General features: G+C 49.7%; 5 protein-coding genes across 5 annotated transcripts; 2 read left to right on the top strand and 3 right to left on the bottom strand.

Moving 5' to 3' along the window:
• Positions 1-1,537: 1,537 nt before the first annotated feature.
• On the bottom strand, positions 1,538-3,365 carry NCS57_01458300 (MFS domain-containing protein; the record flags this gene model as incomplete). Its single annotated transcript, XM_053064183.1, has 5 exons — positions 1,538-2,351; positions 2,433-2,573; positions 2,626-2,973; positions 3,026-3,129; positions 3,195-3,365. The coding sequence occupies 5 exons, from the start codon at positions 3,363-3,365 to the stop codon at positions 1,538-1,540; spliced, it is 1,578 nt and encodes a 525-aa protein (XP_052906466.1).
• A 1,053-nt stretch (positions 3,366-4,418) lies between these two features.
• On the bottom strand, positions 4,419-6,500 carry NCS57_01458200 (uncharacterized protein; the record flags this gene model as incomplete). Its single annotated transcript, XM_053064182.1, has 10 exons — positions 4,419-4,691; positions 4,740-4,876; positions 4,935-5,005; positions 5,058-5,141; positions 5,194-5,364; positions 5,419-5,649; positions 5,704-5,809; positions 5,862-6,143; positions 6,205-6,278; positions 6,340-6,500. 10 exons carry the CDS (start codon positions 6,498-6,500, stop codon positions 4,419-4,421), a joined length of 1,590 nt encoding a protein of 529 aa, XP_052906465.1.
• An 809-nt stretch (positions 6,501-7,309) lies between these two features.
• NCS57_01458100 (uncharacterized protein) lies at positions 7,310-9,573 on the top strand (the record flags this gene model as incomplete). The annotated part of the gene is made up of 5 exons (XM_053064181.1): positions 7,310-7,334; positions 7,400-8,269; positions 8,326-8,597; positions 8,662-8,872; positions 8,933-9,573. The coding sequence occupies 5 exons, from the start codon at positions 7,310-7,312 to the stop codon at positions 9,571-9,573; spliced, it is 2,019 nt and encodes a 672-aa protein (XP_052906464.1).
• Positions 9,574-9,786: 213 nt separating this feature from the next.
• Positions 9,787-10,900, bottom strand: NCS57_01458000 (uncharacterized protein; the record flags this gene model as incomplete). Its single annotated transcript, XM_053064180.1, has 4 exons — positions 9,787-10,221; positions 10,281-10,467; positions 10,528-10,620; positions 10,674-10,900. 4 exons carry the CDS (start codon positions 10,898-10,900, stop codon positions 9,787-9,789), a joined length of 942 nt encoding a protein of 313 aa, XP_052906463.1.
• A 493-nt stretch (positions 10,901-11,393) lies between these two features.
• Positions 11,394-12,296, top strand: NCS57_01457900 (uncharacterized protein; the record flags this gene model as incomplete). Its single annotated transcript, XM_053064179.1, has 2 exons — positions 11,394-11,950; positions 12,020-12,296. 2 exons carry the CDS (start codon positions 11,394-11,396, stop codon positions 12,294-12,296), a joined length of 834 nt encoding a protein of 277 aa, XP_052906462.1.
• Between the last annotated feature and the right edge of the window lie 1,778 nt (positions 12,297-14,074).

Raw genomic sequence — 14,074 nt, 5'->3', positions numbered from 1 at the left:
CGCGGGTGTGCTACCATCGACTTTACAACCTGTAACAATGCGGCTCTAGGGCTAGGTTCAAGCCTTCAAGCTAGGTTGGCATGAATTGGGAACTGGGCGAAATCCGAGACTGCTCGAGATTATGGAGTAACTAATTTTTCGAAGGTCCAGCGGCTGCACACAAGATGGGAAGACGCGTTACTTATCACGCATAACGCGCAACGTGTCGCCGGTTGGTGTGGCGACGGACCATTTTTAGTCCGTGCTCACGTGCTCACATGATTTCCTCGGGGGAATAGTTAAGCCGGTCGCATGTGCCATTGCTCAACTTGAGATGATCCTTCCCTAGGGTAACTACCCAGGTCAAATTTTGCACTCTGTAGGTACGTGTACTCACCACAATGCTGAACCAAATACTGCTCAAATCAATTTCAAGTTGAGTTTTCATTCAGGCGTAAAGCTTGTGTTTAATTAATTCAAACGTTTTCTAGTTACTTTTCATTTATCCCTTCGGAGAACGAGTGCTTAAGCCGTTTTGTTTTTTAACCTCACACACCATGCAAGACAATAATCACCTTGCACCGTGATTCTCAAAGCTCTTGTCAAAACAACGAACAGGAAGGCACCCTCCGTTGCCTAACGCATTACCACACTCTTGATAATCCATTACAACCTTCAGCCATATGCAAATCTTTTACCCGAGGGTCATTAGAATTAGGTCTCATTGCGAGGTGGACGTTATCAGGGCCCCCGAGGGTCTAAGCCGAATGCAGTATTCACAAGCTCGGCTACTTGCCCACTGATAAGGGACAACCCCGTGGGGAAGCACACCTCTCTTATCGGAAGCTCCTCTTGGTGACTTGAGGATAACTCGTCCGTGCAGTGGGCCTCATGACTACATATTATTGGAATTGAATCACTCAGGAGGAGGTTGCAAGCTATTACTATGGGCTTGAGCTGATGAACCACCTACATAGCTGCTTGCTCTACCTGAACTGCGCCTCCATCTTTAAATAATCAAGCGTGCAAGCAACGGCGCGATATTACATCAGATCAGGTTTTGGCCCCACCATGACCACGACTCACACTTTATCCGCCCATCTTTCAAAGGCTTTGGTCGCATCATGGAACGAAAGCCGCTCTCCAAAACCGCTGTCGCCTATGGCTGGACCACCCTCGACTACACCATTGACATTCAAGACATCAACATCTTTGGCAGAGGAAGAGAGGGTCAGGAGCACTGCAAAATTGGCATGGAACAAACCTTAGGCCCGAGTACTGGCAGGCCATAGAAATCTCGATTGGCAGGGAGTTGGGAAGAGACATTGTTAGTGGAAGGATCAGGTTCAAGGGATACAGGCTTAAAATGTCCCCTTTTTGTAACGCGAATAAATGACATTTTATGATCCCGGCCAGCTGCTATTCCTCTAATATAAGAATGAAGTGCTCTGACTTGGAAGTAGTCTTATGGGATCTACCGTAGAGCTCCCTTTTGACGGTAACCTGAGACCCACTCCCCATACGTGTGAGAAATGACCCCCGAACCGTTCCCGAGGAATCAGCTCTCAGTCCCTTCCTCTCTTCCACGTAACGAACACCTGCCAACCGTCTCGAGCTCACCCTCAGTCGACTTCCAACCCTCTTGGTCCTCCTTCTCCATTCTCACGAGGGACAGATCCAGCAGCAACGCAACAGCAGACAGAGCCGCCCCAAACCATAATGCTGACCGAAATCCTAACACCTCGCTTGAGTGGCGTTTGGCCATGTTGGCCTCGATCGTTCCGGCAAAGCCCAATCCTAAGCTATTGCCGTAGAGATTGAGCGTTCCGATGAGGCTGCCCGCCAGTCCTTGCTCCTTTTTGCTGACACTGTTGCTAGCAATGACTTGGGCGGCAACATAGACGAAATCGGGACAGAAACTGCCGAATAAGGTAGAAGGGAAAACTTGGGCCCAGTATGATTGCTGTTCCGGCATGGTGGCCAATAGAAGTGTTGCAGTTAACGAGGTGACGCATCCAATGGCTAGAATCCATTGTGCCTCAAGTCGCGGGATCAGCCATGCAGCCAAAATGACGGCGAAGGATGCCCCGAGCCCATAAGGGATCCAGCCCACCGCGACTTCGAGGACAGACCACCCCCGGATCAGTTGCTGCCAAGCAACCATATACCATAGTGTGATGCCCACTGCCATGTATATGAATAGAACCACGACGGTGAGAGCCTTGAAGCTTTTACCGTGGAAGATAGAGGGAGGCATGATGGGTTCGTCAGCCCATCTGCTTTCCCAAAAAAAGAAAAACACCATGAGGATCAAAGAAAGAATAAGCATGGCAATGACATAGGGAGTCTCCCACCCATCTGCCGGAGCTTGGCTAAAAGGTTCGTTAGCATAAGAGAGATTGGGGAGAGGGATGGAAAAAGGAACAAAGAGACAAAAGAAAGAAAAATCTTACTTCCATGCTAGAGAGAACAGCAGGAGGCCTCCTAGACCGACAATGATGCCGATATAGTCAATTTTTCCACCTTTGTCGACGGGCGTTTCGGAAGGCAAAACGAAGAGGAGCCCCCCGAAACAGGCAGCCCCGATGCATGCCCTGGAAACGCTTCAGCTAAGGAAAGTGGTTCAAAGATATGCTTACAACTTACACTGAGACAAAATGCCACTTCCATTCAGAATACTGAAGAAAAGCGCCCATCATCAGAGCACCAATCCCAGCGCCGACTGGAGGTGATGCCGCGAATGTGGCCAGAGTAAAGTTGCGCGCTTTGCCAGGGGGAACCATAATCGTCAAAGTTGCCACGGCGTTGGGCATCAAAATACCGCCACCCACGCCTGTGAGAGCGCGGATGGCCACAAACGAGCTATACGTGGTACAGAATGCGTTGGCAACCGAAAAGATGACAATGACGACGCCGCCAAGAAGTAGTAGCTTTTGATGACCATACACAGCCCCGAGGCGGCCGCTGATGAGAACAAAAGCGCTTTGCGTGAGGCTGAACGAGGGGGTCAGTCTCGGTAAGTAGTGCCATTCGGTCATGAACGTACGAGTAGGCTGCCGCCATCCAGTTGGCCTTTCCTGGGCCTACAGGTTGCCCCAGAATCTTGCTAAGCTCGAAGCCTCCCGCAACAGTCGAGAACATGGAGATAAACTGACATGATGTCAACAGATGCTCGGAGATTATCAGAAACCAAATTGACTTTGGTATCAACCTACTTGGGTCAAATTGCATATCAGAATCAGAATCGTGATTAGATACCGCTTGGCCTTGCTAAGAGTGACCGTGGATTCAACCCGCAACAACCCTGGTAGCTGCTCCGAGGTTTCTGCAGTCTCTACCTGATTGATTACCGCAGAGGTGTTAGTAGGCTGATGGAGCGGTCTCATTTTGATATGCGTGCCACGGCGATGGTGCCGTACGAGTGTGAAGGCTCTTGGGTGCTGGTGTGTGACAATGTAAACCACCTTCATTTGGAACAAGCATTTCCCTGAGGGCGTTAATGGAAAAACGAAGGAGGCCAAGTAGGCAGATGTCACAACAAAACTGGAGTGTCGTAATGTGAGCTGAATGCGGTTATGTTTAGCGAGCTTTGTATTACTGTATGCGGAAATCTGTCCCTCGGAAAGGAGATCCTTTCTAGATATTGGCCGAAATGTACTTCTGGACTTGCGTGGGGGCAATGCGGACTACGTCTTCTTGTGAGCTGGAAACACACCGTCATGTATTGATACCGGCGTATTTTGTTGTTGCGGCTGATGGCCTCTTTTGGAGACGTCATTGATGACAAGAACAAGAAACCGGCATCACATGGCACCTCCATAACTCGGATATGGTGACCTGCGAAACATCCCCAAGAACGTGCAAGGGTTGTTATTGAAGTGACTCACTGCCTACTGAGCGTCGTCTTTTGGGATATATGTAGAGCTTAGGGTCTATAACAAGTCTAGTTGAAAAAGTAAGGATAGCGATATGCATTGTTCGTATCAATGAGTCAATGACGTCTCCAAGAGGAGTCATCGGGAACAATATGAAATAACACAATGAACAGCACTTGACAGTATCAAAGCCTAACCCCATAAAACACCGTAACCTAGATGAAATCGAGCTTTCACAGCAGCAGCCATATAAACGTGATAGTGGAAGATGAGTCTTGCAGTGTAGAACACCACCTTTCCTGGAGATTCATAGTAGCTAAAATGCAAATGTTAGGAAGTACCTATTACCTAAAGAGACCATAGAGAGAAACCAGTCCTGCTCAGAAGCAGTAAGAAACACAATGTGGCCAGAAGGAGGATACTTGATGCATACGAGGAGTCAGGCAAGTAGCCAAAGATATATAATGACATTCTCGTCTCTAATCTAATGTTAGGTCTCTGAGACCTTCTTGTCTTATAACTTGCTTAGATGTAGTGGCTGATAGGTGCTGGACAATTTGCACATCAATCTGCAGTCACAGTGAGCGACTGATTCTTGTCGTAGCCACTTGATCCCGAGCCATATTCTCCCTTGGATGCCTGCTCCTCAGCCTCCAGATCCACATTCACCCCAACGATAACTTCATTCGTTCTGACCAAGTTCTCATCGTTGACCGGTGGTTTAAAGAGTTTGCGGCCCTCTGTTACCCACGCCAAACCCATGACGATCGAAAAGCCTCCCATGACCAGAACCGTGTAGTTCATGTTCAAGCTTGTCACAGGGTGGGATTGCGGCAACTGCGTGTCTTGTTAGTTCGTTCCCTCACTTCCCAAGAAAGCACTTACGGCTGAGACAATAACTACCAAGATGCTATAACCAACAGATACCACATAGATAGGCTTGGTAAAGATGCCATAGTTCCAGCGACTATTTGATGGCAATAACTTCCCATCGGTAACCAGAAGGACCAGTGCAGGGAAGCCTAATTTCGTTTCGTTAGCCAGATTTTAGTCTTTAGACGAGCAGAGATGGTCACGTACCAAAGCTGATGATCATGCACGTAGCCTGGGCTCCGACAAGTGCATTGAAGGCGGCGTTTGAAAACAAGTATCTAAGCTGAAATGAGCACAGAGCTGAGACAGAGTCCCTGGTTGGGCACCTACATGACTCCAACTAGAGCGACAATGAGGGATGGCAAATTGATGGACCACAAGGGGAGATGCGATCCTGGACTTAGCTCGGTAAGCCTGGCATATGTCAGTCAAGCAAGCTAATGGCCAAAGAAAAGAACACACTAACTTTGCATTCCAGATCAGACCTCCATCTCTGGCGAAAGCGTAACCTTGTCGGCTCATAGTCACAGCGCTCCCGAGGGCCGAGGTACCGTTGTTGATGAGTAGGGTGATGCAGAATACCATTGCAGCGGCATCACTCCCTGTTGCTAGTCTAATAAGCTCCAAGACGGGTATTCTGGACTCTTGGTAAGCACCAATCGCTTCTTGTCAATTCCAGGCAAGCACCTACCCGGTCTTGGTCTGCACAACCAGTTCCATGTCAGTGATGGAGAAGCCGAGAACCAGAATCCACACGACGCCGATGACAGCCTGTGATATGATGACAATAAGCATGACCCGCGGGAGGTGCCTCTTGGGTTGCGGAATCTCCTCTGCCAAGTGGGCAGGGCCGTCAAGACCCATCAGGGTTGAGAAGCTGCTGAACAAGCCAAGTAAGATGGCAAAGGAAGTGGATGAGTATCTGGATCTATAGTTAGAGACGCCTAATAGTTGCCCTCAAATGTTTAAGACTTACCCCGTCGAATTATGCGTTTCCACAAAGACAAAGCTGGGGCTGGCCTTTGGTGCCTTGACCAGAAGTGCAATTGTGTAAGCGATGAATCCAAATGCAGTGACGTAGCCTTTCCATGTCAGTGTTAAGATGAAGAAGAGAGACCTTCAGTGGTGACATACATCCGAGTATCTCCAAAGTCGGGATGCCCTTGAGACCCCACAGATTGATCAACCAACACGTGGCGACAATGGCCAAATAGACGAGGAACAGCTGCCATCGAGTCGACACGTCAAAATCGGGGCGGCAGAGATTCACGAGTCCCAGAGTGAGATTCGCAACGATCGCACAGCAGCCAGCATGCGTGAAGATCCAGCCAAGCCAGTTGAGCCAGCCAAGGGGGTAGGCTATCTGACGTCTATACTTGTCTGGGACCAGGAAGCACGCGTAGTGATAGGCGCCGCCTGTGTTTTACAGCTCGTCAGTTATGTTCAGACTGCCCAAGCTGTCGTCGGGCTGGCATACCGGCAGTAGAGAATCTTGAAGCACACTGTGCGAATGTGAGAATGATGCATATAACGGCCAAACAGGAGCCGATGCTGAGAATTAAAGAGTCAAAAACCTGCTCAGAGTAACCTGCGATATAGTCGGGGAACGTACAAACCGTAAAGGATCGCCGGAATACCGCCTGCGGAGAGACCAAAGAAGATGATGAATGACATGCCGCCAAACACGTTGAGGGTAAGCCATCCCAGACTAATGGCGCTCCAAAGTCCAAAGGACTGGTGCAGACCCTCGGTCTCTTGTTTTTGGGAAGCCATGGCCAAGTTGTAGCGAGTATATCAAACAGGATTGGCAGTGATGTTGGAAATTTTGAGTCTGTTATCCAGAGTGCCAGACTTGTGCGACTCTCTTGCTTTTAACATGGTCATGAGGCGTCAATTCAGCCAGAGTGGCATGGATTTAGATGATGGTTCTGATAGGAGAGCGTATCAACCAGCTCATTACAGGCTATGAATCCAGGCATGGCGCCCTGGAAGGCGTCGATACCAACTAAGAGATAACGGAAAAGAGTTCAGAGCTTAGGCGATAGGGTACTCGCCTTTATCATCAAGCGCGTAGATAAGAGATAAGAAAAGTCATACTAAACCACACAAAGAAGGAATATTTAGCTAGGGAAAAAAGACCAAGTTTAGTATAGTCGGCGTCTTTTCACATTTGGGGTGTTAGAATCTCTTTTTCCAGACTCGTTCTTGGCTTTCAGTCGGCGGTGGGAAGCTCTAGACCCGACGCCCGCAGCAGAGACAATTGTCGCGGTTACCGAGTCAATGATCCTAGTGACATGCTTGAAGCAGTAGAAGTCAGTATCCAAGCAAATCAACACATCTACGCTGTTTGATGTTATAGCAGGTCGTTCCTGGTACCAATGCTGTGATACCCACTAGCATGGATGCTGCCACTATCTCATATCTTATCAGCGAGCCACTGATTACTTCAGCTCCATGCTGATTTGCCGACCCATAATGCCGCCCAGCAAGCGGATGTCCCTCCCCGCGTCAAGCCCACGCTTCACTCACATACACTGGATTGCCATTGTAACCAGCATTGTTGAAGGATACCCCTGGAAATCATGGGAACAAAACGCTCTAGAAGTGGTTCGTAATTTAATCTGATCCCCCTGACCCCCCATCGATCCAAGACTGATACCTTCTCCTCCTAGGTTGCTGGACATGCCGCGAACGCCATCAGAAATGTGACGAGACGAAGCCGGCATGCTTGAATTGCCGCATACGAGGTGCTGAATGTGGGGGCTACGGCATACGTCTCGCCGAGTTCACTGTCCGCGGCGATGGCCAAATGGTGTCCAAGATGACTAGAGGAGGCCCTCGCCAGTCAAAGGACCGGGACCGTAATCCGAACAAGAAGCCAAAGCATCGAGAATCAGAGGCGGGTGATGTTGAATGTGCGTCAAATGCGACGCAAGACATCAGTCATCGAGGCACGCCGATGAATGATGGCTCGGTTCCATCGAGTAGCCCTGGAGTTGACCCGACCAATCCGCCCCTTAACCCCAAGGCAAACTTGGAGTCGAACCTGGGAGTGGCCAGAGAAGAGGATTTGACCCAGATTGCCGATAATATCTCAACTTCTAGCCATCACTCCATCGCTAATCTCTCTCCAGAACGCAGTGATGAAAGTCAGATTAATTCCGCTACACAAGAGTCGGCCGCTGGTGTTCACGAGGTCACACAAGACGCTGAAGATACGTGGCAGAGCCAAGATGACCCGGACACGTATGATGATGTAGTCTTACAGTTCCCTGGCGATGTAGCCCACATACCGTCCCTTGATCTTGAGGCCGTCATCGGGTCGTTGGCTGTGCATGCTGATCCAGTGGACCACTTCATTGATGACCCTACACTTAACTTTGGGTTAGATCCTGCGAAAGATGACCAAGAAGAAGGGGAGCTAGGGTTCGATGATGCCGAAGAGCCACAGGCGGCCGACCGAATATTGTCACGGTTCAGCGGCAGCTCATCTCTGCCACCCACGCCAAGTGACCCTTTCGAACAATATTTATTCTGCCATTGTAAGAAGAACACTGTCCTGATCATCAAATAAAGAGACTAACAAGCCGGCCGCAAGACATGGAAAACTTATCTATGTGTCTCTACCCTATCAGACCAGATCTCAATCCATACCGCGAGATATACGGGGCCCTCGCCGCTCGATCGTCTCCGCTCCGAAGCACGATAATGTTCGCCTCAGCTTTCCATCTCGCAAACCTGGGAAGGCTACCCAAGTTTGCAATTCAGCCATACCGTAAAGCCATGAGAGAGGCATTCCGAAAAGCCCTGGCCGCGGAAACTGATATTGAGGGACTCGCCGCTACGGCTCTGCTATCGGTGGTCTTTGACGTATGAAAGCACAGCGCGCGCCCGCCAATCCCTATCTATTCTGGTTAATGTCTAACATGAACAGGTTATTGGGACTGGCCTGGATGCTTGGAGCTCGAAGCTCGTCGGCTGCAGGCGACTTCTGGAGAGTGCCATTCTCAGGTCAAATGGGACCGTGGGTGCTTCCCTACAATGCATGGTCGTTCAGTACAACTGGGCTGCCGTTATGAGCCGTACACTCCTTAGGGACGTCAAGCCCAAGGATGTAATTGACGAGCTGAGCACCGTTGTTCGTGGTCAGTGCCTTCGTCGCCTAGCAATTCTTCCAAGTACTCATGCTGACTTGCACGTCTCAGCGTCTGATATCCAGCTGGATGATGATGAACGTACCCAGGGGGCCAAGAGTCAATCCCTCTGGTGGCACAACCTCCCTGACCATACCATGCACTTGATGCTCCGCGAGGCAACAGATCTCGCCAGCCAGATTCATCATCTGAAGGTAACCTGCAGCCCAGTAGACGATATCCTGCAGCTCATGCCTCAAGCTGGCGACCTCGTGGAGCGATTGAAGAACTGGGATCCAGATGTTTCCATGGTAGATCTCGAGTTTGTGGATTCGGTCGAGCACTTCAACGCCATCTGGCAACAGGGTATGCTCTGTTTCGTCTACCATGAGATCTACGCGCTCAGGTCCGAGGACATGCGTATCCAAAGATGTGTAGACGCCGCCATTGAGCCACTGAAGAAGCTCTCTTGGCTGCAAGCTTGTCTTTTCCCCCTATTCATGCTCTCAGTGCATGCCCAGACACACGAGGCGCGGTTGGCGGCGGAAAATGCCCTTAACAAAATGCATTCGTCGCTGGCATTCCAGACGCCATTTTCCATGCTACTCTCCCTTAAGAACATTTGGGAGTTCTCCGACTCACATGGTGCTGGCAACTCCAAGTGGAGGGACTTGGTTAAGAACCTGTCGATCGAGCTAAACATATTGCTGTGATTTGAGTCATCAAGGTTGAAATACAAGTCAGGTATGGGTATCAGCACCGAAGGCAGGAAGGGCTTGGTTCTGAATCGATTCCCAGATGTAATCACATTCAATCAATACAACTATCGGATAACACAGGAAGCGTTGTGTCATTCATAAGGTGATACTTGTAAAAAAGCTCATATGCTGTCTTTGAAGCTGATACTTTGTGCCATTCGCACACATCTAAGCAGCCTTGACGGCTTGCTTCCCACCAAAGTCGCCGTATCCGAAGGGATCACTCTTGCTTCCGAGCAGCGTGATGGGGTCCTTCATGTCCACGTGGCCACAGTTGGGATGACTGACTGAATATCCAAGAAGCGCCTGAACCTCGGGATCGTAGGTCTTGATGGTGTCATGTTCGATGGCCAGATATTGGTTCTCATCAGCTCTGAGGGAGCCGCGAGTCATGTGGCATGAGTAAATGATTCGTCGCTCGGGGGGGTTTGTCTTGTTCTCCCCTGCACCGTGCCAGATGCTTCCAATGATAAAAACAGCATCCCCCTTACTCATTTCGCATGTCGAGCAGAGGGACCTATCGGCAGGGCCTTTGATGGCAGCTTCGGGCCATTTGTGAGATCCAACAATGACTTGGGTCGCGCCATTCACAAAGTTGGTGTCCTGTGGTTCACGTGTCAGTATGTTTTCAGGACGAGAGTCGAGACAGGGGTGATTATTACCACTCCAGCAACCAAAAGTCCAAGCAGTGAGCTTTCACCACTGCCCTCAAGATGATCAAAGTGCTGCGCCATGTCATCTCGGTGAAGTTGCTGAGCAGTTGAGGGAGAGCCGCGATTGAAGGCTTCAGAAACAGCCAAGACGGGGTTCGAGACGCAAGTGTATCTCTTTCCGTCACGGTACACGTTTCTGTGTAGATGCGTCTTAGTACAACTGCTCTTAATGACGAGAAAAATGGTCAAGACTTACGACTCCTCTTTCAGAAGGGCTTTGGCAACCTCCCTGAAGGTTGGGTGGTTGATGGCCTTGTGAGAAAAGGTTGGTGACTTCCCTGCAAAGCCGCTGGAAGTGTGTCAGTTAATGTCATTTGTACTTATGAATCAGTGATCAGATACCTCAACGGGGGGTCGCCAGCGTCAAATAGCTTGCCCTGGTAGGTTCCAAGCTTTCCCCAGTAGGGTTGAGCTTCCTCGTGGATCTTGTCGATGGTCTCCGGACTGAGAAAATTCTTGATGATAATTCCGCCGTCCCTTTTGATGACTTCCACAATATCCTGGATGGGTGCTGAGGCGTCAAGCTCGACAACCTCGGGATTGTGGGCCTGGTGAGGAGGGTTGGGCATCTTGTGGGCTGCAGTTGGGGTGAAGAAGATGGTCTATAAGATTGGGATGGGAGTATCTTGCACAATTCAAGGCTATTCCTACTTGATGGAATCATCATGGCTATTTATCAATGTTTTTCGCTTCCCAGAGTCCACCTCGGCCAGGTTGACAACATCAGTCTTGGTTTAGCGTGGATGTGATGGGTGTGGTAAGTTAAGAAGCCTAAGCCTAAAACGTCGCTGATAGCCTCGGAACCAGGAACCCGAATTAGTTGAATTTACCGCGTGTATCGGCTACCACAAGACACTGATACACATAATGTTTGACAACCAGCATATTAGCGACTGACGTTGCTCAGCAAGATAAATATCGCGTCGCTTGACAAGATTGCCCAGTCCAGCCAGCCAGTCCGTTGATCCTTAACTGCCATCTGCGTTAAGAAACACAACAAAACGAGCTTCTCCTACTTTTTCCCGACTATTCCTTGATATATTCCGTCTTCTTAACTTAGCCATGTCTCAAGTCAAGCACTTCAGCGCCAACGCCAGCGCCAGCGACGTCTTTCAGCATCTGAAGGCTGACGGCGTCGTCGTGATCGAGGGCGCGGCAACTCGTCAAAGTATCGACGCTACCTTGACCGAAATTGGCCAAACATCGGGTGGCGTTGCCTTTAGCCTCGCCGCCAAGAGTCCCACCTTTGCTCGAGACCTTCTAATGAACCCCTTGTACCTTGATATCGCGGACCGCTTTCTCACGGATACCTGCATCATCTACTACGAGAAGGAGAGGACAGTGTCCACATCGACTCCTCAGGTCTCTCAGACATCCATCATCACGGCTGAGCCGGGTTCTGCACCATGGGGGCTCCGCAGACAAGACCAATGCCACCACATCACCCATCCTGCCAAGCGCGAGGCCGATGTGGGTATTCTATATGCGGCCACCGACATGACGACTGAGAATGGAGCCATTCGTGTGGTTGTAGGCTCAAACCACTGGACCGATGATCGCGATCCACTCCCGGAAGACGAGACTCTGGTTGAGCTTCGAAAGGGCGATACCATCATGTGGTAAGTAAAATCCATTGTAACCTCCCTATGACTTCTTCCAAACAAGGAAGCTGACTGGGTTATCGTTAGCTTGGGGTCAGTCTACTATGGACAGGCGCCCAATAGGACGGACAAGACAAGCATACTGCTCAGCGCATTCTCCACGCCTGGCTATCGCCGTCAGGAAGAGAACCAGTATCTTGCCGTTCCTTGGGAGGTGGCAGAGAAATATCCCACCGAGGTACAGAGGTTTCTTGGTTACTCCGTCAGTCGCCCTTATGGAGGAGCCGTGGAGCACATGGAACCTTTGGATTTCCTCAAGGTCAAGGGTGACTGGACAAAGTACATTCCAGTGGACCTCATCTAGTGTCAATCGGTAGTCTCTAGAACGGGGCCCGGATTGAAATCGAGTTTACGGTTGCAAATGGTATCATATGGAGCTGTGTAAACTTTGTCTATGGATCCAAGAAATCAGCGCCACACGAACTGTACACCCGTTTTGGCTCAGACGTACGGTCAGGTTCAATCAGTGTAAGCCTCAAACATCACAATTATAGGAACTTTTTGAGCCAACCTACTCATTGCTGTTCGAAAATCTTCACGTAGGGCCACCATTGTAACACTCATACCTCCACCATTGTCGAATTGTGTGTAGAAGGCGATGGTTTCCACGCATTCGGGGCTACATAACAGGACAAGTGTTATTCATATATGTTAATTACATGGAGTAATGATGATATAATGAAGAAATAAACCATTCTAAATTGATTACCGTGATAGTACGAGCGCAGAAGCTATCAGAAAATCAATACTCTCAACGATGCCGCCTACCCTCGGCCTGAGATGACAAAACAACCAATTATACCGAACGCGCGGGGAACTCGCTTATAGAGCAAGGTGAAGCATAGAAATATGGCATGAAGTAAGGTAACAGAACCATCCTTATCGTCAATGATGTCTCCAAAAGATGCTATCAGTCATTACAGGACGACACACAGATGTGACAGGATCATAGCGCGGAGTGAGAGTAGAGAATGACACCCTTTGCCTCAGGTGGCCCCTGATGAGCTAATGGCTATATATGTGATGCTGCCAATAGAGATTAGATGGTTCCTTGACAATAGCACTAAAGGCTTGAGGGTGTGAATAATTGGTTTTGTTACCGTGTGTATAAATGAGCTTGAATTATTACGGTATGAGGCCGAAGAGTGTGGGCGTTGCAGCGTTGCCAGTTGGGTTCTCGTGGCAAGCTCCGGTTGTCCATATTCGTGTGCGTGCCCTCGCCCTTTGTGGCAGCGTAAACCCGCCGCACTTTCTCGAGGAGGAATCCACTTTGTCTAGCCATTGAGAGATCCCAACAAGAGATCAAATGGTAGACCACTATAGAGCCGCCTACAATTGCAAGTAGGCTGTGCAAACACCCGCGATTAGCAAGAGCCAACTTTTACCACCCAGTTTGAGAGTGCCCGAAGCATTCGAAAGTCGTACACCTGGTGGGCATTCCCTCCAAATTGCCACACCCAGCAAAAAGAGTACTTGGGCTCAAAGAAAGGGCGGCTCCCTCCCTGCTGCAGGGCTAAGAGCATCATTCCGAAGTGCAGCGGAACCTAGACGTAATACCAGCCCAAGAGCGCCACTTTGTTAACTTGCTACAGAGCCTTGCGCTCTTTACCTAGACAGAGGACAGCGAGCATATAGACCATGGCGCCCTGAACACCAGTGGGCGAGAACTTGCCAGCGTTTAAACTTGCAATATGAACGTAGTGGCACGGCAGGAAACCTTGTGTCGAGGTACTTCGTCAGCTAGTTGGCTCAGTGTTGACGGCACCCAGACAATGATGATGGCAGAGATTCGCAGGCCGTGACTCGATCATGGAGCTTTAAGTTCACACATTTCAGGAGTTATTGCTTAGAAGATATCGGAACGGAAACCTATCCGCTTAGTATTCCGACTAGCTGCCATTACATAGGGGTGAGCTGCTGCGGTGGATGTGACGCTTAACCGGCAGAGGATACTCTCTAACAGAGTTGGGGGCGGGTAGGTGTTAGAAAAAAGGGTTTGCGTGACTTTAGGGCCTTGATACACCAACCAAATACTGCGAAAGATTCAAACTTTCGTTATAGGTCCTTGTGAGTGGCTGTCAC

The sequence above is a fragment of the Fusarium keratoplasticum genome, chromosome 13 (genome assembly GCF_025433545.1).
Source record: "Fusarium keratoplasticum isolate Fu6.1 chromosome 13, whole genome shotgun sequence".
NCBI lineage: Eukaryota > Fungi > Ascomycota > Sordariomycetes > Hypocreales > Nectriaceae > Fusarium > Fusarium keratoplasticum.
This window is presented reverse-complemented; position numbering and strand designations above follow the sequence as displayed.